This window comes from Mus musculus, chromosome 19, assembly GCF_000001635.26.
Source record: "Mus musculus strain C57BL/6J chromosome 19, GRCm38.p6 C57BL/6J".
Lineage (NCBI taxonomy): Eukaryota > Metazoa > Chordata > Mammalia > Rodentia > Muridae > Mus > Mus musculus.
This window is the reverse complement of record NC_000085.6, coordinates 59255635-59281433: the sequence shown is the minus strand read 5'-3', so window position 1 is coordinate 59281433 and position 25799 is coordinate 59255635. Positions and strand designations below refer to the sequence as shown.

General features: G+C 46.6%; 1 protein-coding gene across 1 annotated transcript in view, besides 1 other annotated feature; it reads right to left on the bottom strand.

Annotated features, from left to right (window-relative positions):
- The window catches only part of Slc18a2 (solute carrier family 18 (vesicular monoamine), member 2), a 35135-nt gene extending 14579 nt beyond the window's left edge, over positions 1-20556 (bottom strand). Inside the window, exons 1-10 of the mRNA NM_172523.3 lie at positions 20416-20556; positions 19981-20113; positions 18143-18494; positions 8494-8552; positions 8136-8219; positions 7811-7903; positions 7031-7120; positions 6897-6940; positions 6758-6818; positions 4849-4944 (exon numbers count right to left, since the gene is read on the bottom strand). Coding sequence (NP_766111.1) covers positions 4849-4944; positions 6758-6818; positions 6897-6940; positions 7031-7120; positions 7811-7903; positions 8136-8219; positions 8494-8552; positions 18143-18494; positions 19981-20101 — 1000 coding nt within the window. The 5' untranslated portion in view covers positions 20102-20113; positions 20416-20556. The remainder of the gene's footprint in view (positions 1-4848; positions 4945-6757; positions 6819-6896; positions 6941-7030; positions 7121-7810; positions 7904-8135; positions 8220-8493; positions 8553-18142; positions 18495-19980; positions 20114-20415) is intronic.
- Positions 13156-14306: an enhancer, noted in NCBI's record as "VISTA enhancer mm447". NCBI's record gives its function as "enhancer in: midbrain (mesencephalon)[10/12]" and the evidence as "EXISTENCE:transgenic organism evidence [ECO:0001131][PMID:17130149]".
- Positions 20557-25799: the final 5243 nt, after the last annotated feature.

The following is a 25799-nucleotide window of genomic DNA, read 5'->3' as shown; positions in this document are numbered from 1 at the left end:
CTCCTGACCTGAGTGGAAAGTACCGGTTTCACCTGGCTCATACACAGCATCCAATGTCATGCATGTTACTCTGACAGGAGTCCTCACATGCTCCCATCTCCTGTCACACCAGAAAATCCACCAAAGGGACTATCCCTCCTCAGCCCTGAGCAGCCCAGCAGGGAAAGGCTTGTGCTATCATGAGGCACCAAGGAAGTTGATGCTGGACATTTGGCCTGAGGAGCCAGTAGCCAAGAGTGAGATTCTTCTGGGCCTCAGGTGATCCTTGTCTGATTGCTCCTAATGGCTGATCCTGGAACTAGAGTGAAACAGTAGGCCCTTGTTTCCCTGACAGAGTGAAACAGTAGGCCCTTGTTTCCCTGACCTAAGAGAAGCCTGCTGGCTCAAGTCCTGGCATCTGAAAGCCACCAGCAGTCAGCAATCCATGTGTTCTGTGTCTTTTCACCAGGCTAGCACAGGATCTCCTATGAAGTCACAACTGACTAGGACTGGATGGGCTCCCAGGCTCCCTGCCTGGCCAACCCATCCATGTCCCTCCCTCCCTTCTGTATCATCACATCATATTCAAAACAGATATGCCAGAATAACCAGCAGGAAAATATGGCTTCCAGCCTTGTCTGAGGCTGTTAACCAGGGCCTGTTTCCCTTTGGGGGTTACAGGCCTCACCCTGAACTCTGTTCCTCAGCACCAAGCTGTCCAAGAGAATCATTTGCCTTTGAATTTGATGTGAAAAGGACACAACAGACAGACTCCTCAACAGCTCCAACTCAAGACCTGTTCAATGTGTGATAGAGGAGGTGCTGGAAACAGACTCAGACCGATGCCTCTGAAACAGGAGCATCTGCCATCTCTTCCTCCCCTAAAGTGACAGCCAAAGCCTTTTCATGAAAGCAATCACATGTTACTCTCATAGCTAATAGGACTGCTTGACTCTGATTTCCAGTCTGTGGTGGTTTGAATACGCTTGGCCCAGGGAGTAACACATTGGGAGGTGTGACCTTGTTGGAATAGGTGTGGCCTTGTTAGAGGAAGCATGTCACTGTGGGAAGTAGACTTTGAGGTCCTATGCTTAAGCTCCATCCAGTGCGGAATAGGTAGTCTCCCCTGGTTGCCTTCAGATCAAGATGTAGAACTCTCAGCTCCTTCTCCAGCACCATGCCTTCCTGAATGCTGCCATGCTTCCTGCTATGATGACAATGTACTAAACCACTGAAACTATAAGCCAGTCTCAATTAAATGTTTTCTTTTATAAGAGTTACCTTGCTCAGGGTGTCCCTTCACAGCAATGAAACCCTAACTAAGACACAGTCTTTCTCCAAAAATGACAGCACAGATCCTTGACCACCAGAGGCCAGATTTCTGAGGCAGCACCAGGACAAGGGTCACTGGCTCAAGACATAATATGCTCCACACTGCTCATCCCTGGTACCTTTGTTCAAGGTCATAGTAGTTGCAGGAGCTATGGAGACCACTAAAAGGATGTTTTCTCTCACACTGAAGCTGAGGCAAGAGGTAAAATTAAATTCCCTCCAGACAGACAAATCTACCTTTGACGTGAATGGCAGGCGAAGCCTCAGGCAGAAATGTACAGTGTGGGCCAGCTAAACACTAGGCAAATGACAAGCCTGCAGGAAATGATCTTTCGCTGACATCAAGGGAGCGTGAGCTCTATCTCATGTGGCCCTGGGGCTCCTGGCTGACCTTAAAGAGTTTTTAAAAAGAAAGCCTCGGGCTCTGTCTGGAGAGGACATGAGCAGAGCAGCCTAAGTGCCCAGCACATGGCCAGGACACATTCAATTAGGGTCATAAGCCAGATAAGTGGAGACACTGACAATGCCGGAAAGCTTCCTGGCTGAGCCAGGAAGGAAATGCGTGGTATTCAACAAAACCATGCAATCCCCAAGTGGATAAATGGTCCTGAGAACACCTGAGATGCAGGCTGCCAAGGACCAAAGGGAAGGAGAAGCCGGAATCTCCCAAAAGGGTCAGCTTTATTCTCCACACAAGACAAGAGTGTCACTATCTTTTGCCTGTTCACTACTGAGTGGGAAAAAGAACACCTAGCAGTGGCTTTCTCTAGGAGCCTGGAAGCTCCCTTGGACTTCCTCTTCTGTCCTGACCAGGAAGGTCAGAACTACAGCTTCTATGTAAGAAACACAGTTTAGCTCCAAGAGTCTTTCCTCTACTAAAAACAGGCATTGTCTCTCTTGTGTTTCCGGTTGGGTGGTTTTCAGTATATTCACAAGGCTATGCCACCATTATCATGAGCAGAATCCAGGTCACCTTTTCCTAAATGAAACCCCTCACCTGCTAGGAGTCCCTCCCTACCCTTACCCTAGTTGTTTGAAGACTTTTAGGGACTGCTTGATGGACAGACACAAGCAATCAGTACAGAACTTGAAGGAGCCGGTACTCTGTTGAGACAAGTCTCCTGAAGCAAGCAAAGCAAGGATAAGGGTAGGCTTGGGTTGAGCGATGGATGTCTGACAGGCAATAAAGGTACCTGAAGAAAGGCTGGGTACACAGAAAATGCCCACCCAAGACAGAACCAAGTACTGGAGAGACGGCTCAGTGGCTAAAGGCACACGCTGCCAAGCCTTATGACCTAAGTTTGATCCCGCAAACCTACATGGTGGGAGGGGGTAAGTTGTCCTATAACCTTCTCAAGAGCACTATGGTGTGTGTGTGTATGTGTGTGTGTGCACATGCATGCATGCACGCAGCCTCAGTATAATGAAATCTGAAGTAAGCATCTCCATATGAGGTTACGCATGTTAGTTGAGGGAATTATGAAAATAAATCTCTAAGACAGATAATAAATTCTTAAATAAACTGTATTTGGATGGGGACTAGCTTTCCAGAACACTCTAAATGGACAGTGATCCAAGAGGGGGGTCATGACACAGGGACAATGGCAGATCTGTGAAAGAGAAGAGAGAATACAGACACGGGCCCAAGAACACATGGCCATTCAGAGAGAAATGGAGAGACACCTCTAGAGACATGGCCCTGGGATGATGGCTGGCCACACAGAAAAAAATTTTAAAAAAAATCACATCTCCTTCTGAAAATTAGAACAAAATTAATTCCATGCAAACCTAACATTCTAAGGGGGGTAAAAAAAAAACATAAATTCATTCAAGGAAAACTGGCTATTTAATTTCTAAATGGTCTTGGCAAAGAAACCACCTCTCTGAGCTAGATAATGACATCTGACAAGCATCATTTTAAATGTTCTGAGAGATGAAGCATCATCCATAAATTAAAAGGACACAGCAAAGTGGGGGCACTATTTGCAAAATTTCTCATAGGAGATATACAAAGAACACTTAATCGGTAAGGAAAGGGTAAACAATCCAATTAAAAATAATAGGGGATATCAGCTGGGACTTCTCACTAGCCACATGTGGTACATTGCTATGATCCTGGTAATCAGCAAGAGGATCAAGAATTTGAGGCCAGTGTGGGTTACTTAGTGAGAATTCTCTCTCTCTCTCTCTCTCTCTCTCTCTCTCTCTCTCTCTCACACACACACACACACACACACACACACACACACACACTAAAAATTAAATCTATAAAAAGAGGTTCCATTCTTATCTATTTGATTCTGGTACCTATGTTACTCAAACAAACAAACTACCAGGTATGAAAAGAGTGCCTTGACTTTGGGAAGGCGCTCTACAGATAACTGTCCAAACACGAGGGAGAGGCATGCACATTCTTTGATACGGATCAGTGGCAAAATGTACTATCACATCCTTCAATAGGGACTGCTTAAAAATACATATCACTGGGATGCGGTCATGGATCAAGCCATAGGGTGCTTGGTGCACAAGCGTGAGGGCTGAACTCAATCACCAAGATCCACATAAAAAGCTGGGCTTGGTGGGTTGCACCTGTAATCCTAGCACTGGGAAAGTGGAGCCAGCCTAACTGACTCGATGAGCTCTGAGCTCAGTGAGATGCTTTATCTCCATGGCACTGACCTCTAGCCTTCTTCACACACACACACACACACACACACACACACACACACACACACACACGTGTTCAAATATCTGCACAGGGAAGAAGGGCAAAGAAAGGGAGTCAAAGAAGATGCCAAGATGATGGGGGAGGGAAGTCCCCATGCGACCTAGACTGTGCCGTGTTTAGACTGGAGAGTTAGGACAAATGTCCACAGTGAGCAAAACCCCAGAAAACTCTGTTCAGATGATAGATGTGCGTACACCCTGGGAGTGTCACTCATCTCTGCCAGAGACCCGAGGAATATATGCATAGACGCTACACAGAAAACAGAAAAGAGAAACACAAGGCAGTGACTAACTCAAGGGAAAAAGATAATCAATCATCGTTCAACACAGAGTTCAGCTCGGGGGCAATATTCACAGTCACAGTAATATTGATCATGAATGCCATCCCACTGAAGCATGTCACTGCGAGTCTCCCGGTAACTGTGGAAGATACATTCCGAGATCTCAGTAGACGTCTGAGGCAGGAGATAGTACCAAGCTATACACATGTACCTATGATAATGTATAGTTTATAAAGCAGACACAAAGAGGCTAACAATAACAACGAACTATAACTATTCTAACAATGCCTTGTAACAAGATTAATGTATTTCCTCTCCCTCCTCAATACCTAACTGTACTTTCCCCTTTCACTTGAAGCATCTGTTTGGAATGATTAAAAAACAAAAGAAAACCTGGGGCTGAAACCAACTAGGTGTCCACTCCAGGCACGGACTCCATGAAGAGGCAAACAGAAGTGGTCACTTCATCTCCTTGCTGTGGGTGGTTTTGCAGGGCAGGCGCACAGATGGGACCCACCCTAGTCCTTACCCAGCTGCCACTTTCGGGAACACATGGTCTCCATCATCCAGATGGGCAGGGCGGGCTCCAGCATGGCTATCCCCATGTTTGCAAAGCAGATGGAGCCTGTGTGAGAGAAAGAGTGTTAGTGTGCTTGCGCCTTCATACTGAGTGTCTGTGGTCACTTGAAACACAGACCCCACGTGCCTCAGCTCAGAGACCCACTCCCATCGGATAGAAGCTAAACAGTGAGCCAAGAGGACGGTGAGAAGTCTTACTTTAGTTTTATACAAGACCAGTCCCAAGCCACCCAGTCTGTAACTGGAGGGACCCATCAAGCTCTTTTGGCTTAAACCCACCCACCTTACAAATGAAAAGAACGCATTCCAATTCACTAGTGAAGAAGGCTGCATGAGGCAGCCAGCAGCCAGGCAACTAGCAGACCACACGCAACACAGGACACCCTGAAGCTCTTATAAGTGAGTTTTACTGCACAATGGATGGATATTTTTTTTCATGATTCCTAAGGTGTCACGGTGCACTGTGTACAAACGTGCTGGGGGTGGGTGTTTTTCTAGCCATGTGCATATAGAGCATTCATACAAGTCTTCATCGTTGATCTGCTAACCAAGCTCTTTGTAAATAGAGAGCCTCCACCATTCTGGGAGCTTCCTGTGCTACGCTCTGTGGAGCCTGCAATTTGCTAGAACAAATTCGAAGAAAACTGTGCAATCATGATGATGACAGTGTGCGCGCTTTACTCCTGGTGACATTTAACAGCAGAACATATGAATGATTGGACTCTTCTTCCCATTTGCCTCACTGTTAACTCCCTCTGCCACCACCAGCAACACAGAAACTGTGGCTGGTCTAATAGCATCGGGTATATCTTTGATTGTCTTCTCATCACTGAGGTTCCAAGAAGCAGGAAGGGCCTAGGCTACACTGCCCATGTACTCAAAGTTCAAGGAGTTACAACCCCGTCCTCCCACGCCCCTATTTCCACCTTGGCTCTAGACTGTTCCTTGCACCTGTAGAGCCCAGTGCATGAAGAGGTTGGGGTACTAGCTTCCCAGACCTTAGCCTGTGTGCTGCCCTGGCTAAATCCCACAGCAGAAGGATTCAATAAGAATAGCCCAGAGCTTTGACTGATTGTTTTATTTTATTTTATTTTTTTATTGGCGCAGTGTTGTGTAGCCTAGGCTGGTTTTTCCTACATGGCCAAGGATGACCTTATACTGGGGTTACAGGTGTGCATCATCAATCCCAGTCTATGCAGTGTTGGGGAACAAACCCAGGTCTTGTGTGCAGTAGACAGGCTCTATCCACTGAGCTATAACAGCAGCCCCAACTTGGAGCGTTGAAAAGGCTGAATATAAATGTACATAAGACGAGGCCCAGTTGTCTCAAATACTTTTTACAGCTTTCCTGTAGTCTGGGAGCCCTGCTTAGATAAATCTGCTTCTCCAGGGTTGAGATACACTGTAGGCTTGTACCCATGACAGGCAGCCCGGCCCTTTCTCTCCCTGGCACCAGAGCTACTCTCAGCCTTGTAACTAGGCACTGGGAAAAGAGGCTGAGGCCCAGCAGGGAAGTGAACTGCCTCCTCTGGGACAGAGCCACAGAACCCCAGAGTTTTCTTTTAGTCCATCCAGACCCCAAGCCGAAAGTCACAACTTCTTGCTCTGCAAGCAGAGATGCCCTTTGGGACTCAGTTCTCAGTCCCTACTCCTACAGGCTAAACACCCACCTGAGACACCTGAAGTGAGGCTAGCAAGCCCTTCCAGAAAGTTCAAGGCCAAGTAGTGATGGCCTTTAACACACAGGCAAGAAACCAAGAAACAAGAGAGAATGATGCAGGACATCCCATGTCTCTGACCATGTATTTCCATCTATCCCCTTAGAACTACCCTTAACTTCAAGAAATCAAGGGCCCTACCTGCAGCGATGAGAATGTATGGGTCCTTCAGCAAGGTCGTAAGAGGTGTCCCCTTCTGACTCTGTCATGCAAAAACAGGGGTTAGAAAGAGTTACCTGGGCCAGTCTTGAGCCCTCATCTCCCACTCCCAGCTGCTTACTTCTGGCTGCACTCGGGATGGCTGGAGCACAAAGAGCTGAATAGCTACAAGGAGGAAACACAGATGACCCTTCTTGGAAAGCAGATGTGGCCGGAACACGTGCCATTACAGAGGTCAAGGCCATGGTCACTTACCTCCATCCAAGAGCACCAAGGCAGCAAGCACCAGGAAAGGAGCTGTCTTCCCCACAAACTCATAGAGCACACTTCCAAAGGGGGGTCCCACTACAGGAAGAGGAAGATTCGCAAGACAGCCTTGGTAGATGGGTAACCTCTCCCCACCGGAGAACCATCATTTGATTCTTATGCTTTGTTCCCTAAAAGATCTGGGGTGCCCACCCTAGATTCAGCTTAATATGCCGAGCTTCTCCCCAGGAATGTTTTCAACTAAGCAATGCGAAGAGCACATAAAAGCATCCTCAAAGGCCAAAGGCCTGAAGCAACAGAGGTAGCCAAAGAGCTGCGTTCTGTGCAGGAGGGTCTACAGATCCAGCTACCAGCAGACATGGGAACCACTGGTTCCAGAACAAAGGAAAAGGCCCAGGTCTCTCTCCTTCAAGGAAAGTACATGTCCCCTGGCCTGGGATGTCAACCGGGACAGGTGTCACGGCAGATATAGAAGGCTAGAAGCTTGACTACTGTAACTCAGAATTTTTAGAGGAAGAGATTTGACAGACTGTCCTACCCAATCCTGTGTTTGACATTGGAGCCTAGGAAGTTTGGAGACCAGATCCTTCCTGCAGGGGATTCTAGGACTCTGACCACCATTTCCCAAAAGCTCCATGGGGACAAAAAAACACAGAGAGGAGGGCTGGATGTCTGTCCATAGGAATGTGGGCTCAGTGTGGCCAGGACCAATGAGCAAGGATCATTGGAACCCAAATGGGTCTCACCTGCACAGTGGCTAGTACATACCTAAGACCCCCATGGCCAGGCCCCCCAGAGCAATCCCCATGGCGTTACCCCTCTCTTCATCATCTGTGTACACGCTGGCCAGCATGCCCATCCCTAAACAGAAGATCCAGTTAGTGCCCACGCTCTGGAGAGTACTAAGAACATCCTCCCTCAGACCCCAAGCAGGCGAGCTATCTTCCTGAAGTATGAGGCCAAGTATGAACCCAATAGGAAGATGAGCACAGTCTGCAAAAACCTCCCTCCGCCCCCATCTACCTCTGGTCCCTGCATCAGTACACATAAGTCCCCAGCTGGGCTCCCCACCCACTGATGTTTTCATGCCTACCAGCCACAGATGAGCAAGAGGAGCCGATTCCCTGCAGGGACCTGGCGATCAGCAGGAAGGCATAGCTGCTGGAGAAGGCAAACACTGCCAAGAGAGCAGGCCCAGGCCCTCATATCAAGGTCATGCCCCTGCCTACAGGACAGGGATGTCCCAACAGTGTGTGATTCTGGAACCCTCCCTTAAACTCATGAGTGTATCTATACTTGAGGTTATAGGGTGATCCATGAAGCACCCCCCCCCTTTCCCATACAATTGCCAGTACATCCTCTCCTCCCCCAGATTTAGTCTGATTCCCAGCTGACTGGAGACAGGGCTCCTTCCGAGACCTGCATGCAGAGGGCAAATAGCAGATACTTACTAACTGTTGAGATAAACATAATGCAGAATCCAGCAAACATGGGAATTGGATAGCCAATTCTGAAAGACACAAACACAAAGAGAGTCTGGTGACGGCCAGACTCGGCTGTTTTTGTAAGGCTTTATATTGATTCTCCAGCCGTGATCCATTTGGGATCAGCTGGATAAGTGTTCTGTCGACTTGTCTGAAAATTCATATACTCAGGGCTTCCTACGTGACCTTTTTGTGTTTGACTGTCTTAGAGTATGAATACACTTATGGGCTGCCACTCTGAATGGAAATTTCTCTGGAATAAATGTTAGCACAATATTGGCAAGTGACCCCAAACATATCTAAAAGACAAAAACCCCATTTCTACCATCATTGTTATTATCATTAGTGTAGTATTTGCTAGAAGTTCCCCAAAGGGACAATTGCAGTTTACATAGCTTTGATAAAAGGCCATCAAGTGAGTCACCGGGCAAGAAACATAGCAGCACCGCATCTAAGATGTGTTAGAAATCAAAATGTTAAAGCCATTCTTCCTGTTGACCACACTAGAAGGCCTTGTGCCTTCTACCAAAAGTCTAAGTCCAAGTTGCTTTGTGTCTACTGAGGATTCTGGCACCAGGCCATGTTGTATCAGGAAGGCATGTGTCTGGTTAGATGCCTACCCTCCCCGCCCTGCCCTCCCCCCTCCAACCCCAGGAAAGTCTCCTTTGGTCTCCAAAGAGAGACAAAGGCTACACCTTGAACCTGAGTATATAAAGGTATCCATATGTAACTAACTGTCTACCAGGGGACCTGAAAAAAAAAAGGGGGATGCTTCAAATGCTTCATTTGCTCCCTTGTGTGTGGGGGTGGGGTGGGGGGCATAGGTCAGAAGCCTCCCTTTGGTGTCATCCATGAGAATATCATCTACCTCCTTTGAAGTATCTCCTACTTCCCAGGAGCTCACCAAGTAGGCTAAACTGGCTGACCAGCAAGCCCCAGGAGTCCTCCAGGATCCGCCTCCTCAACCGTGGGACTGTAGTGGTAAGTCACCAGGCCAAGTGTTTTTACATAGATGCTAGGGACCAAACACAGGTCTTCATGTTCACAAGGCAACTGACTGAGCCATCTCTCCAGCCTCTCCTCCTTCATTCTGCTCCATTTTCTTCTTCCCTCTGCCGTGTTGGCATTGGAGCATGACAGCAGCATCCACACATCTCTTCCCTGGAGGTAAAGCCAACCCTACCTAAGCTATTGTCCTATGTCTAGTTCTCCCAACCTAGAAAAGCTCACAGCCTCTCAGGCCTCTTCTCCCTCCAGCCTAAAATTCCAGAAACCTGGAGAGGAACCAAATGAATCCTAGAAAGAAGAAAGCCAAGCATGCCAAGTCCAGGACTACATGGAAGGGCTCATCTAGTCTAGACCGACACCCAAAGTGTCTCATGAGCACCTTCATTTGAAGGTTTTATACCCAGCACCATGAGCAGCCACACAGCTAGCTCCATAAATTCCTAAGAGCAGTCGACCACCTCCTCAGTTCCCAGATGGGGAAATTAAGACATGAAAAAGTGACTTGTCAAATAGCATTGAGCTAACTGCACTTGAGCTATGTCCTCCAGGCCAGGGCTTTTCCTTGTAAATCTGACCACATCATTGCGTAGCCAGAATTTATAGATGTGGTTTTAAGTGAAAACTTACTAACAGTTCTTTTGTCATAGACTGTGTGATTTGTGTGTGTGTGTATGTGTGTGGTTTATATGTATATGTGTATGATTTGTGTGTGTATGTATGTCTGTGATTTATGTGTGTATGTGTGTTTGATCTCTGTGTGTGTATGTGCCTGTGATTTGTGTGTGTGTGTGATATCTGTGTGTTTGTGTAATTTGTGCCCATATGTGCATGTATATGTGTGTTGGTATGTAGTATGTGTGTGTGTGCAATTTGTGTGTGTGTGTGTGTGTGTGTGTGTGTGTGTGTGTGTGTGTGTAGCCACAGAGGGCCCAGAGGAAGATGTCAGGTGTCCTGTTCTAATATTTTCTGCTGTATTCCCTTGAGACAGTCTCTCACAAAACTTAATGTTCAGCATCTCTGCTAAGGTGTTCTGTGAGTGAGCTCCTAGAGCTGACCTGCCTTTTATGGAGACCTTGAGCCCCCATGAGCATCCCTGCAACCATTTAAGACATCTGTGTTCCCTCTGCTGACTACAGTAGAAGCCCTTGGTAGTTTCAAGACAAAACTTGAGAAAACACAACAGCTTGTTCTGTAGCTATTAGACCACTAGTGATATCACACTAGTCTGCCATCTATCCAGTCACCCAGGTCACCTTTCAGGGTATGGGATTGTGTGAGATACTTCTGCTGGTGACTGTACCCAGGGAACCAGAAATCTGGTGGCCTGAGGTTCTCAGTACATTCCTCAAGTAGCTGACTTATAAACATACTTCTTGGGTTGCCAACACTGGCTCAGAGAAGCTAGGAAACAGGCCTACATTGATGTGGTGGGCTTACCAAGGTAAGTTAGTAGGACAAGGGAGATTACAGAAAAGTAAGATGGGAAAGGAACCTTTAATGGCAGAATCCAGTTAAAGTCTCTCACCAGCTAAGAGTCAATTCCACCACGATTAATGTTTGCCCTGAAGGTTGCTTACATAGAGAAAATGCTCTTTTTATATAAGGGAATCTCAAACAAGAATTGGAAAGCAGCGTTGGTCTTACTCCTTTTCCAGACATAAGCCTCACATTGTCTGGGAACCTCATACACACACAAAAGGCGAGAAGATTTTTTTCCCCAGTATAAACATCTTACCTTCCTATGCAACACTAGTGAGCTTTTGCCCTCTCAGCTCTCATCCTAGCCAGGGTACCCAAGGAACCAACATATCACCCCCGCTTAGGCGTATCTTATCTCTTCTGACTATCTCTCTTTCTATTAAGCTTGAATCTATGTCGATTTATACCAGCTCATTCTGAAGTTCCTTTCTGTGTCCAAGTCAAGAATCCCAACCCCTCAGGCTGGAGAGATGGCTCAGCGGTTAAGAGCACTGACTGTTCTTCTGAAGGTCCTGAGTTCAAATCCCAGCAACTACACTGGTGGCTCATAACCATCTGCAATGAGATCAAATGTCCTCTTCTGGTGTGTCTGAAGACAGCTACAGTGTACTTATATATAATAAATAAGTAAATCTTAAAAATAAAAATCCCAACCCCTTCTGAGTAAGCGTCTGGGCAGCTCTCGCCCAGCTGGGACAACAGGGGGTAGTGTCTGCACCCAGTCCATGCTGCTGACAACCTCACTGCTGTCCTAGAGACAATGGATCTTAATGGCTGACTGGATGAAGGATACAGGGTCTCATTACAAACCTCACTCAGGGTCTTGTGCCTATACCTTGGTCTTTTCACCAAGCTTGAAGCTATTATGATGTTATGTTTGTTTGTTTCTAGCAACACTGCAGCTACTGTCTATTTAAAATCCCATTGGGATTTTAGCAAAGTAGTGAGTGGATGACAGAATGGTCAAACTGGAGACCCTAAACCACTAAAGCCAGTTGTACACTCCAAAAGTTGCACACACACCTGAGCTGGGGTGCTCTCCTCTCCTTGCCCAAAATACATGTGCTCCACACTTTGTATTGGCCAAGCTTCTGGCAGAGTGTCCATGCAGTCACCTTGCCAACATCCTTTCCTGGTGCTCAGTTAAAGAAGATTGAATGACTGAATAAGCACCCTGTGGGCCTCCACCCTCAGACTCTCTTAGCTCTTCTCTGTATACACACCACACCCAGCCTCAGGAGAAGAGCTGTTCTGTACTCATGTCACTGAGCAGAGGAGGTGGCACAAGAGCCTTCCTCCTTCCCCACGTTGTCTCTTAAATGGACAGGGACTCTCTTAAATGGACATGAGTCATAATTGGCTGAGTTTGCTCTCTTGTCTCAACACAATGCCATCTCAATTAAAGCATTGCTAGCAGGACTAGATCTGATTCAGCAAGCCTATATCCAAATGGCCCACTATCAACCCCTAGTGAGCTATGCCACACCACAGTCATCCTCTACACAGCACCAGGGAACAATTAATCCAATTTGAATGTCGCTAAAAATCATATATTGATTCCCTCAGAAAACATTTAGAACAATGGATGTGATCCTGGAGCCAGAGAGCAGAGAAACATCAATGCCCCGGCTTGCTTTCTAGTGCCTCGTGACACCATGATGAAAAGCAGCTTGGGGAGGAAAGGGTTCATTTGGCTCACAGGTCTCAATAATCGTCCATCACGGAGGGAAGTCAGGGCAGGAACTCAAGCAGGAGTAGAGACAGAAACCACGGAGGAATATGGCTTACTGACTTGCTGTCCATGGCTTGCTCAGCCTGCTTTCGTGTCCAAAAGCACCAGAGGTAGCAATGCTGACCCAACATGAGCTGGGCCCTCCCATATTAATCACTTATCAAGAAAATACCCCCCCGCAGAGATGATCACAGATTGTTCTGACGGAGACAATTCTACCTACGTTCCCTTTTCCTAGGTAACTCTAGTTTGTATCCAATTGACCAAAAAACAAACAAACAAACAAACAAACAAACAAAAAACAAAAAAAACAAACCTAACGGGCACATCTGTCTGACAATTGTTACATGTTCTGTCATGCTACTAAATCCTTTTTTTACCAGAAAAACTAACACAGGCCCTCTTCTTGGCTTGCTGAGATGATAGCACAGCCCCCCTCAGTCACTGTAAATGACAAGAGAAGACAGATATAAATAAGAATAAGATATAAACCGGATGCTGTAGAGCTCGATCTGTCACCAGCAGTGGCTCAGCCTCCCTTATAATAATCTCTGCACACCCCTAAAAGGTACAACAGGAAATTAATGTCAAGAAACAGGAATATCTCAAATTCACTCAGCTATAACAGGAAGTTTGTTCAGTATTTAGGAAATGAAATGAAATCCTTAAGTCCAGCCCTTGAGTCAGCTGGAGTTTGGGCTACATGTGTACAAGGACCTGTGTGAACAGCAGACCTGCCTATGTGTGAGTCCCCATGCTCACAGGAGCATGCTCTAACTCCTGGTTCCTTCTGCTTTCCGTGTGAGAAGCCCACTGTGAGATCATTGCCCTCCTCCCTCCCCGCACCAGTGATGTCTAGGATGGGAGATCCCTGTCCCAAACAGCTGGTTTCCCTGTCTGCAGATGAGCTGAAAAGGTCAGTGCTTTCTACAAAGCCTACTTCAGACCAAGGGGCTGAAGCTAAAGGAAAAGATTTCAGAAAGCATTCATGCCCTGTGGCTTCCTGCTTGTCATTCGGGGTTAGCTAAGATCTGGGAGGAAAAACAACTGCTTTTCAAATATACTAGGTAACTATGGGAATAAATTAAGCCTTTGACACTAGCTTGATAAAAAGCAGACCACCCAGACAATGACAGGCTAAGAAGGAAGTGAAGGGAGCCCCTCCCAGGCACGGGGCTGCTGCTCCCAGGCCATCTGCTGGCTTGAAACAGCTTTTGGTTCTAAAGATGCAAGTACTATTTAAAGCGGATGCTGAACATGTGAAGACAGACCAGCTACGCTTGGACTGAGGACTACTCATGCTTAGCATCTGAACTTAAACCTTCTCGTGTGAAAGGAGAGGGAAGGAGAGAGATGGAAAAGCAGACAAAGAGCATACCTTTCCTGATTTGTGAGAGGAAAAAAGGTAATGATGTTTTCATAACGTTTGTCTGTATAGAGCATTTACATACATACATGTGTAGAAGTCACTTAGTGCAAACAACGACAGAACTCACTCTCAGAATCCTGCTGTCTCCCTTGACACATAGCTACTACTATGGACTGAACATTTCAACTGGAATTATAAAATAAACCAGATGAACATCCATGAAAGAAATGGACCAAGCCCCTGAGATGTTAGACAATGTTACTGGATATGCAAAACCATGTGCATGTTCCAAAATGGAGCATTTTTCCTTTACCATCCTATCACAAGGTGGCAGTGAATATACAGTAGGCCGAGTATAAATAAAATGAGAATAAAAAAGTTTACCCAAGCCTTGCCCAAAATGGTCACCCTAAAGTGTTCTCAAAATTCAGTATGAGACAGTATCCCATGACTTCAAGCAGCAGCCAAGCAGCCTGTTAGCTTGTCTCAGCACACAAAAGCCACTGTGCTCCCAACATTTTAGTCTTGAATACAGAAGTGTGAGTGGACTCTGTGCAATGTGGTTATCTGGACTCACAGTGGGTCCATCTTTAACACAGGTAGGTATTAGAGAGGAGGGCTCCTACCAGCCAGGGTGGAGAGAACCCCCACATCTTTTGGAATATCTAAGCCTGGACCATCTCACACTGGAAGCTGAAAAGAGACTGGGAAGGTCTAGGTGGGAAAGGCTCAGGCTGTCTTAGTATTTAAGTTCTCCACCCACAGATTTTAAAAATGTGCCTTTACCGATTAAGAGTAACAATTGTATACCCTTGTTGTTTCTTTTTAGTAGCTAAAACTAGAAACTGTATCATAGCCAGTGGGAAAGAATAGGAGGGGGAAACAGGACATCTTAGAAATGCAATCTGTCTGTGTCTGACCAGCAAGCTGTTCACGCCATGGTTGTGTGTGAGTACTGTTTCCTGGTGTGCTGTAACCCTCTTTAACTCTAAACTCCTAGGAGTGCCACAAAGGGTTCTGATAAAGTCTACAGACTGTTCTTATGGCCTTCTCACCAGGAATCCAGGAGCCAACGTTCAGTGCCATTTAGGCGTGCATGCTCACAATACAAAATGTGAGTTACGCATGACATTTAGTCAGAAACATGTCTGTCAATATTAAAATGCAGGCTTAGACACATTTGTTTACGATACTGAAAATGTGACTCATTCCTCTTGCTGGTAACTGAAATCTGAACAAATTACATCAAAACTGCAGTGCCTTCCAGGGAGAGTGGGGGAGCCACCGAATGAACTTGTCCCTCTTTGTTAGTCTCCATCAGAACCATGGAGGAGAGCAGAGCCTGTGAGTGACCCGAGGAACAGCAAGTCTCTAAATCTGCACCTCCTGAGCTTAAACAGTTCTCAAAAAAAATGTACAAACCACAGTCATTTTGAAAGGAAAACAGAGTTCACCTGATTGTTCTGCGTTTGTCAATATTAAAAACGTTTGCATTTCTGTGTTCCCAGGCAACACCAGAAACAATAAATAAATAAATAAATAAATAAATAAATAATCACTTTTTAAATTTAATGCATAGCTAAGGCTAAACAGGGGCTTTGTTCTAGCTCAATTTCAAACTGGATGGCTCACCCTAAGATTATAGGCTACAGTTCACAAACCCCAAAGCAAAATTAGGGTTTTCCTTGGGAGAAAGTCTGAGACACAAACCTAAGGAGCCTCAGCTGTACGGCTCTAGGGGATTTTTAAGAGGCAAAGGTCTCACCGACTTTAACAAGCTGCTTCTCAGAGATGTAAGTAAAACATAAGAACAAGATTGCGATTTTGAAAGAGCGACTTGTCTGTAGCTCCCATTTGGAGGACTGGAATATTCGCCTCATTTCAGCAAGTTGGCTAAGTACTACCCAGTGACTAGTCACATTCCCGCCCAAGTGATTGGCAGGGCATTATTACGATAATGTCCTCAATTTTCCCATATAGCATTCGAGCTGTTTGCTCTGTCAGAGCACAAAACCCTGAGCCTTTTTTTTCTGTAATTATACCAGATGCATTTAAAGAAGTGCTCTCAGTCTTGAAAAAGAAAAGAAGCAAGCCTTTGACTCCTGAGCTCTGTTTGGTTTTGTGCTGGAGAACAGAGAAGCAGCAGTGTCACCTCCATAATGGGGCTTCTCTGTGGGTGCACAATCAGCCATGCCAGGTTCATTTGCTTACCATGCTTTGTATGGAAGCCATGCGGTACTGCTCAGAAGACAGGAGGACTGTCTGAAGCCAGGGTTGTTAACACAGGCTCAGTGGCAGCACCCAACCCACAGGGAGGGAGTGCCCTGTGCCACCCTGTGAGCAGAGCAGCAGCAGCCTACATGCCCAAGCACAGCTGGTGCTGAGGGGAGACATTTGCACCCAGTGGTAAGACTTGCCATACCCTCCCTGATTGCTCTGAGGTCGCCCCGGGGCTCCTTAGTGCACAGACCCTGAACCAGAAAGAAGCACGGGGTTCCTCCCTCTCTGGGCTTTATTTAGTTCTGTGCTACAGTTGATATCTTTGAGGTTTTGTAACATTTCAGCACTGGGCCCACATTTTCCACTTGCAAAGTATCCCACGAACGATCTGACCACTCCTGATCCATACTGCTCGGCTCTCAAACTCTTCATTGTGCCTCTGGGATCCGAAATAACTCACTGGCTCCATAGTCACACCCAGTTGTCTCTGGTCTAGCCCTGGGGACCTTGTAGCTTCACGTTGTGACCTCTCCCTGCTCTTAGCATCACCTCATTCTCCAAGCTCTTGTCCTTGCCTTTTCTGGTCTGTGTTACAGCTATGGTCCTGAAATGATGGCCACCCCCTTGTCTACTATTTTAAAAAAGAGACAGAATCTTGCATATGTAGCTCAGGCTAGACTACTATTTACCTGTATCCTAGACTTGTCTTCATCTCCTCCTGGATCAGCCGCCTCAGTGATGGAATTACGACCTAACTCCACTAGCTCTCACTCATCCCGGCTGACATCTTCAGGAATTGCCCATAAGCCCAGTACTCTGGGCTTAGAGTCTCCAAGCACAAGGCAGACCCAGGCCGTGCGGGATAGCTGCCAGCAATAGAGACAAAGATGCCAAGCAATTCATAGCCTCCAGGTTAACTCAAAACTAACGTCAGCCTCTTGGGTTCTCAGACAACAGTCTCCATTCTTTTCCCATGGAGCATGTAGAAAAAATGGAGTGACCAACATTGGGGAGAGGTTCTAGCCCTGAATCTTCACATCAGCTCCGAGTTCGATCCACACAGCAGGGTCACCGGTCTCTCTCACATTCCACCTGGGCAGCTGTTAGGTCCTTCACCGCACTAATAATCCTAAAACAACGCGTCTTAGCTTTCAGCTTTCTTTTTCTTGTTTGTTGTGTGTTTGTTTGTGCTTTTTGTTTTGTTTTGTTTTGTTTGGGGATAGGATCACATGTAGCCCAGGCTGGCTTTAAACTTGCTGTATAGCAAAGATGACCTGGAATTTATCTTCCTGCCTCTCTCTTCTGAGTGCTGAGATTATTGTCAAGAGTGCCCAGTTTATGTAGCATTGGAACCCAGGGCTTCTTCATATATGCCAGGCACGCATGCGTGCACACATGTACACACACACACACACACACACACACACACACACACACAGCCCCAGCCCTAACCTTAATTTTCTCTAAGCAATAGCAGAGGTGGAAAGCCATCCAACCTTGATGGCTGGGATCACTGAAGAGCTTCTGCTACCCAAGAGCGACCGTTGCCAATGTACTTATAAACCACACGTTTAGAAGAACCTATGCTTTTTCCCTCCTTCCGTCACGTTTCCTATCTTAGACATTTAAGGCAACAGAGGGAAGGACAGATGGAGTAAATATGGGATTCTGTTACGGAGGATGAAGACATCCGACTCAAGTGATGGGTTTCCCTGGCCAACTGCCCACCAATTCTCCACACACTCTGACTGATGAGCAAGCAGCAGGATACAGGGGTGTGGACGCTCCATCTGAGGCACACAGCCTACCTGTTGGTTAGAAGTCCTATGAATGGGTTGGTGAGGAGCTGGACAGTGGCTTTGGAGGCAAACAGCAGCCCAACTTGCACATTCTCATTTAGAAGGTCTTTGTCTTCACTGGGGCAGTCGGGAGGGACAGTCGTGTTGGTCACAGTGTGCTGTGTGGTGGTAGCCTTGGGTGACTCCCCTCCTGGGAGGCCCCCCGTGGCATTCCCCGTGAACACAGTAGAGTTGTTATAGTAAGAGAAGATGCTGTGGAAGCTTTCGGAAGTGGAGGCTGTGAGCGCTGGCCTGGCAGTCTGGATTTCCGTAGTATTTTTCTCGTGCTTAATGCTGTACAGGTAGCTGGGAATGATGGGAACTAGGGACAAGGGCAGGGAGAGAAGAGGCACATCAGAATCTTCTCTGGCAAAAGCCATCAAAAGTGAGGTTGTGTGAAAAGCCAAATGAAACCCAGAAGATGAAACATGCTGCAACAGTTTCACACTGCTTTGTGTGTGTGTGTGTGTGTGTGTGTGTGTGTGTGTGTGTGTGTGAGAGAGAGAGAGAGAGAGAGAGAGAGAGAGAGAGAGAGAGAGAGGACGCCAAGGGTCCCACCATGCCCACGAGGTAAGCAGCTGTGCCCACGTGACTGGCCACAGAGATGTCTGTCATTTACAGGGTTTCTCATTATAGCATTCCCTCAGAGAAATATGATAGAAGGCAAAACACTGACTGAAGTAAGTCAGTGCTGACCAGGGGTCAGAGAGGCTCAACTGACTTCTAAATGGATAAAGCAAGGAAACGAACGTCTAAGTTTCATTATATACTGTGGAGAAAAAAAAATCCAACCCTCGCAGCCGATGATAACCTGGACGTTCTCAACCAAGCAACTCTATGTTGACCTGCAGATTTTACAGCACTCCTCGAGGATCCCGTAGACTTCTACCACAGCAAAGCAAAGTGGTAATGTTATAGAAGCTTGGGCACATGAGAAACATGAAGGACAACTGGGACCCCCAGCTGACTCTCCAGAGCTGAAGACATCAGTAAGATGCTCTCAGACTCTGCAAGTGAGGAGGGGCAAGTGACTCAACGTTTGGGGGTCTGAGGAAAACCAATATATTTTTTGTTGTTCACTGAAAATTGGTTTTCAAAAAGAACATGTGGAATACCTTTCAGCTTGAAGGATTAAAAGGCCTGGTTTTGAACCATCTGGTCTAACCTGTCATTTTGGGAGATTTGTGCTGTCCCTGAGTCCCCCCGTTCCATCACAAAAATACTCTTAGAACAAATACTCTTAGATGTAGGGTGCTTTACCTCAGGGGTAGATGGCGACTTGCTCATTCAGCCGTCTACCAACTGTTTGGCCACTGAACGTCCTAAGGGACAGCAGCAGCTTAGCACACTGGTTCATTTTGACAGAAATCTTTTTCATCTCAGTGCAAGTGGACAAAGGGAAGCAGGCAGTTCAGTTATCAGGAGGAAACACAACTTCTGGGCCTTATCGGATGTCACAGGGTCTGACCTGACCTCCAGGGAAAACAAACCCACAAGTTGCAGCTCCCAGGAGTTGGGGCGAGGAGGGCTTGTGTTCAAGAATGGGTTTTTGTTTTGTTCTCTACACAGCACGTTCTTCAACTTTTTGGGCAGACAGAGCTGCTCAGATAAAGTGAGATGGGGTGCGGAGGACAGGCTTCCTGGGAGGAGGTACATGGTCCTGGGGCTGGGCAGGGGATGCTGTCACCTGGGCTGTAGATGATGAGGACAAGGTGTTGGGGACCCAGTGCCAGGGACGGGCTCCTGAGGACCTGTGCTAGGTGCTAAGGACGAAGTGCTAGTTGCTGGCACTCCCGAGCCATACGTACCTACGACGGTGAGCAGCATGTTGTCTAGCAGCAGCGCGAGGAACACGATGAACAGGATCAGCTTGCGCGAGTGGCGGCTGTCCCGCAGCCATCGCAGCAGCACCAGATCGCTCAGGGCCATAGCTTTGCTTCGCTGTGGGAGCAGGTGCGATCAGTGCCTGGGACGGTCAGGGGTCCCGCGCCACCCGGAGCACAAGGAGTTTCGTCCACCAGCGGTAGCCGGGAACGACAGGGAGTGTCTCGCTCCCCTCAGGCACTGGGATAGCGTCTCAGAGTCACAACGAGCGAGCACGCCTCTATTGCCGTCGGGGACCAGACCTGGGTACCCGGGGGCGCTGCCCTTCCCAGCCGCACCCTGAGTCCCGGGATCCCCGGAGTCTGCCCGCTGCCGTGGAGGATCCCCGAGGGTTCTCTGTCCTCCCCAACCTCGCGTACCTTCGGCTCGCCTGCGACTGCCTGCAGGGTTATATCTCCACACTGCCCGGGTCCCAGTCCGTGCGTCCGTCCCCGCTGCTCCAGGTCTCCTATGCTCCAGCGCCCCAGAGCCCTGCTCAGTTTACCCAGTCCGGCTCTGACGTCACGGACAGCGCTGAGAGGGGGCGGAGAGGGGGGAGCTAGGATACTGGCCTCCGCCCACCCAGAGCTGCCTCTGGGCCGCAGCTGGGGCTGCGGTCACGAGCCCACCCTATCAGATTCTGGGGACGTCTGCAGTGGAGGAGGGGAGGGGGAGTTGAGAAGGAAGCCGCAGGGGCTCTAGAACACAGCCACAGGAGCCCAGGACAAGGAGTCAAAGGTCCTGAAGATAATCAAGGCCAAGGTGTGCAGGCAATGTTGCTTTCTTCTATGCTCAGGCTGGCCAGAATGCTCAGAAGAAATTGTGTGGGCCTCTGAGCTGCCATGTTCATAAAGTGGCCCAAGAAGACATGAATGAAGGCTGTAGGGTGTGCCCCAGGAAAACGTTGGGAACCAGGGCAGACACTTGCATCTCACCTCACTCCCTTTTCCCACTCTATATAGACTGATCCAGGGTCAGAATGCAGCAGGGAGGTTAAAGCTCTGGGCACCTTCAGGTGAGAAAGAAAACAGGTGAAAGGAGACAACGATGAAACAGAAGGGGGGAGTGAAGACTCTCAGAGTTGAGAGCATCCTGCTTGGGATTGACTCTGCTGCACAGAGCGTGTGTGTGTGTGTGTGTGTGTGTGTGTGTGTGTGTGTGTGTGTGTGTGTCAAAGTGTCCATGAAGCCTTGTTAAAGGAGCTTTCTGCCCTCTGTACTATGTCTGGGGTGTGAATGAGTTGGTTAAGAGGCAGAACACCTGAGCAACCGACTTTCTCTGCACAATATCTTCCATTAGGAATGTTTCTGTGATAGACAGTAGACACACACACACACACACACACACACACACACACACACACACGGAGGAGTGCTTTCTGAGGCCCTTCTATAGGGTCAGAGGGGTCAGAGCTGTGTTCTTAGCCACTTAACATCCCTGTTACTGTCGCAGGCTCTCAGCAGAGGGGTCTGGCCTTGTTTTATTAATGCTCGCCTGTTGTCAGCAGGAGCCTGCTAGGAGCAGCCTTGTGGTGTGTGCTCCTCCCAGCTCTCTCTGATTCTCTTCTCTTTAGAGAGAGACCCCCTGCGCTTCCCACCGTTACCCTCCCCCCATGATAAAAGATGTGTGGATGGGAAAAGTAGGTCAGTGACACGGGTCTCTGATATCTCAGAATGTGTGTAACTTAAATATTAAACAGGGAGGGAGAGGGACCCACTCAGGAGGAGAAAGCAGATGGCAGAAAACTAAGGTGGCTGTGGAGAGATGGAATTCATGGGCTGGCGCCCTAGCCCCTTGGCTTTGGAGTTTCCGAACCCAAAGGCTCTGACTTGAGCCACAGAATCAGTGATTTATGACATGTAAGCATTCTTGCCAGACGCAGGAACCCCAGTCTGATATTTCCTAGATTACTGTGCTCTGAAGAGTTATACAGGCTTTCCTCACTTGGCTTCTCCCGGCTCTGAAAAATTGGACCTCCTAATGGATAGCAGAAAGAATTAGTCTGAACACAGAGTATGGAACACATGGGGAGAGCCCAAGTATCCATTTAACCAGTTGAGTGCTACCAACTCCAATCAGCACCATGGTGGGTGCTCGTGAAACATTAATGAGTAGAGGGGACCACATCTTCCCATTCAAGTATTTATAACTAGTAGCCACTTCACAATGGGGGAGGAGGCACAAGAAACAACACAAAACTCCAGCCCAGTGAACTGGAGAGATGTGGCTCCAGGGAGCACACCAGACCCTCAGAGCTCCACCTACGTGGGGGTTTCTAACTCTTCTGAAATCCCCATATCTGTGTTTAAATATTTAAAATGTTTGTTTTTCTGTGTATGAGTGTTTTGTCTACATATGTGTGCCACACACACCTGTGGTACTATAGGTGGCCAGGAGTATAGCCTCTGATTTCCTGGAAAGTGAGCCACCATGTAGGTGCTGGGAACTGAACCAAGTGCTCTTAGCTGCTGAGTTCTCGCCAAAGGAACCCCAAGTAAATCCTTTTAAAAATAAAGTTGTTTTATCCATTCTAAAAACAGTATCTTAAATGGTTTCTGTAATCACAAATAAAAATATTTCAAGATATATTATAAATATTAGCATGTATATATAAAACTATCATGCTGATTTTTAAATGTATCCAGTGGAATATAAATATTACAAAAGTGCAAAACCCACTCAAAAGGTTTTAGAAAAGCAAACATGTTTCTCTTTAGCAGTTAAACATTTTACATTGTATCCTGTGCTGGTTACTTTTGTAAGCTTGAGAAAATGTAAAATTACTCCAAAAGGAATCACAATAAAAGATGTAAATTAGGCTGGCCTTATTGGCATGTGTGTAAGGATTGTCTTGATTATGTTAACTGAGGTGAGAATATTCACCCAATGTGGGTGGCACCATTCCCTATGTTGGGGATCCTGGATCCATTGCTCTTTTTTAACTGAGGATGTCATGTGACAGTTGATTCAACGTCTGTCTTGACTTCCCCACAGTGTGAGGGTAAGCCTTAAGTTGCCTTTGTGAGAGTGCTTTGTCACAGTAACAAGGGAATCTAAGGTAGTAGATGCTTTACAACTTCAAAGCAGTCTTGCTTAGCTCCCAACAAAATTGTATCCTACTTTGATGTTTCTGAAATTTAATTCCTTTGTTTACCTCCTCATCTATTATGTGAACTGAAATATATGAATAGTGCAGTAACTTTAATTTTTATTCTTATGGCCATAAGGGTGTAAACATATCAGTTCCCTTCAGAAAGGTGTTATTATAATTATTAGTGGTTATTGATTATCAGTGACAGCCTGTATATAATATGAATTTAGGCATGTGTGGTGGTGCACCTCTGAACTCCCAGGACTTTGGGATACTGACACAGAGGATCAAGAGTTCAATGACAACCCATGCCAATTTGTGAGATTCTACCTCAAAAACAAAACAAAATAAAGCCATGGCAATAATTAAATAAATAACATGCACTGTCTTGATTAACAAGACACCAAGATTGTCCTTTTTTGTTTAATGTCCATAGTTCTTTTATGACTTAGAGCACATTGATAGTAAGATTGTCAAAGTTAGATTGAGGGGGGAGTAACTCTATTTTATCCAGGGGAGACAGTGGAAAGTTGAGAGGAAAGATGGCAAAGGAGCACCCTATGTTCTCAATTGAGTAAAGCTGATCTCAGACAAATTTTAAAACAGAGAACACATGGAAATGTAAGGTGGTGTGGAGACTCTTCATATATCAGAGGCCAGGCATTGGAAGCTGAGGAGCTGGGGAAGCCCTGACTTGTCTGATTCATCAAGTCTCCATGGCCTCTTCCTGTTCTAGTCAGGGTCTGCTTTCCCTTCTTGTGGTTAATCCTCATCATCAATTACTTAGGTATATCCATGGCACATTTTGATGTGTAAGTGAGGTTTCCAGGGGATTTTTAACTAAGAAGGGATGATCTGGCCTCAGTGTGATTGATGCTAACCCACAGGTTGGAGCCATAAGCTAAATTTAAAAAGGAAAGTGAACAAAACATCAGCATTCATCTGTTTCTATTCCCTGTCTGTGGACACACCATGACCTAGACCAGTCGCTACTTGCTCCTGCCACCACACCTTTTCACCATGATGGCCTGTATGTGTGACTTTTTAACTGTGAGCCTAGACAACCCTTCCTTCCTGAAGTCGCTTTTGTCAGGTGTTTTACCACAGTCTTGGGAAAGCAAATGCTGATTGGTATCAGCAAATTGGTATCAGAAGTGGGGTTATTTCTGTTCTAAACAAGGATGATGTGGTAAGCTTTTGAAACCCTTTGCAGGAAGAACAGGAAAGAGTTTGGAATTTCAGACCAGTAAAGTCCTAGAATCCTGTAAGCAGAACTTAAGGGTCCATTCTGGTGGGAGCCCAGAAGACCAGAACACTGAAAGAAATGCAGAAAAGTGATGGTGAGACTCGGGAGCTTTTTGAGAGAACAATGATTCTATTAGACAAGAGACTAGGGAACATTCATGTTATATTCTGGCAAAGAATATGAAGATATTCTTCCCATGTCCTAAGGAATTGACTGAGGCCAAATTCTATCATAATGGGCTAAGTTTTTATGGTTACTACTCCTTGCTTTTATCTAGATTTCACTGGGAGAGGAGGGCAAATGGAACAGAAAGACCCAGAAATGTGAAGCCTAACAAGGAAAGGAGTGTGACTGAATTTGAAGTCACTGGTGATGAGGGCTCAGAGAAATAGCTCTAAGTTAGAGATTGACCCAGAGTTCCTCACTGGGATAACAGGAGAGGTACCTTGAAGGCAGGAACCCCCACCAAAGCTCCAACTTATAAACAAGGGAGTTAATTTCAAAAGAAAGGGCCAAGACCAAAGAGTTTCCAGTTCCAAAATGACCACTTAGGTGGGTGCTTTCCCATCTTTAGCCATTGCAAAATGGCTTCTTCAGGCACACAGAGTCTATATGGCTGTGATAGAAGGGCCAGGTAGCACCCTGAACCAGCAGCATAATCTAACAGTGTCATACAAGGTAGCATTGTGGAAGGCAATGTGTAGCCTGCAAGGAGCCCTTGAAAGGACACAAAGTCTAAGTTGTGATGGGGATTGCTGGATGTTGAAGATGTCCAGACAATGTCCACCAAGGAAAACTGCAAACATGGAGTTGATCTGGCTTAAGACAGAAGTTTCATGTGCTGCAGGAGACAGAGATAGAAAGGAGGGACTGCCCAAGGCTATCAGAGCCCAGATGATGTCAACAAGTGCCCAGGATATTGTTCATGGAGCCATGGGGTTTAGTGTTTGCTTTAGAGACAACTGGACACTTTTGGCTCACAGTTCAGAAGGATTCAGTTCACCGTGGTGGGGAAGGCATGGTGGCAACTACATCAGACAACTTGTCCTGCTTTGGGTGAAAAGGCCAATATTTCCTTCCCATGTCCCATTCATCTCTGGTGGGATAGAAATGCTTATTCTGTGCCATTGTAGATTGGAAGTATGTAACTTGTTTTTATAATTTTTTTCTAAGGCAGGCAGGGTCTTCCTCTAGCTCTGTCTGGCCTGGAACTTATTACATAGACAAATCTGGCCTAAAGATCTATTTGTTTCTGCCTCCCAAGTGCTGGTATTAAAGGCATGTACCACCATGCCCAGAATTTTTTTTCACATTGCATTTAGTCAGTTATTTGTTTGTTTATTTATTTATTTGGTTAGTTAGTTAGTTAGTTAGTTAGTTAGTGTATATGTAGAGATACACATGCAGCCACAGTGTACATGTGAAGG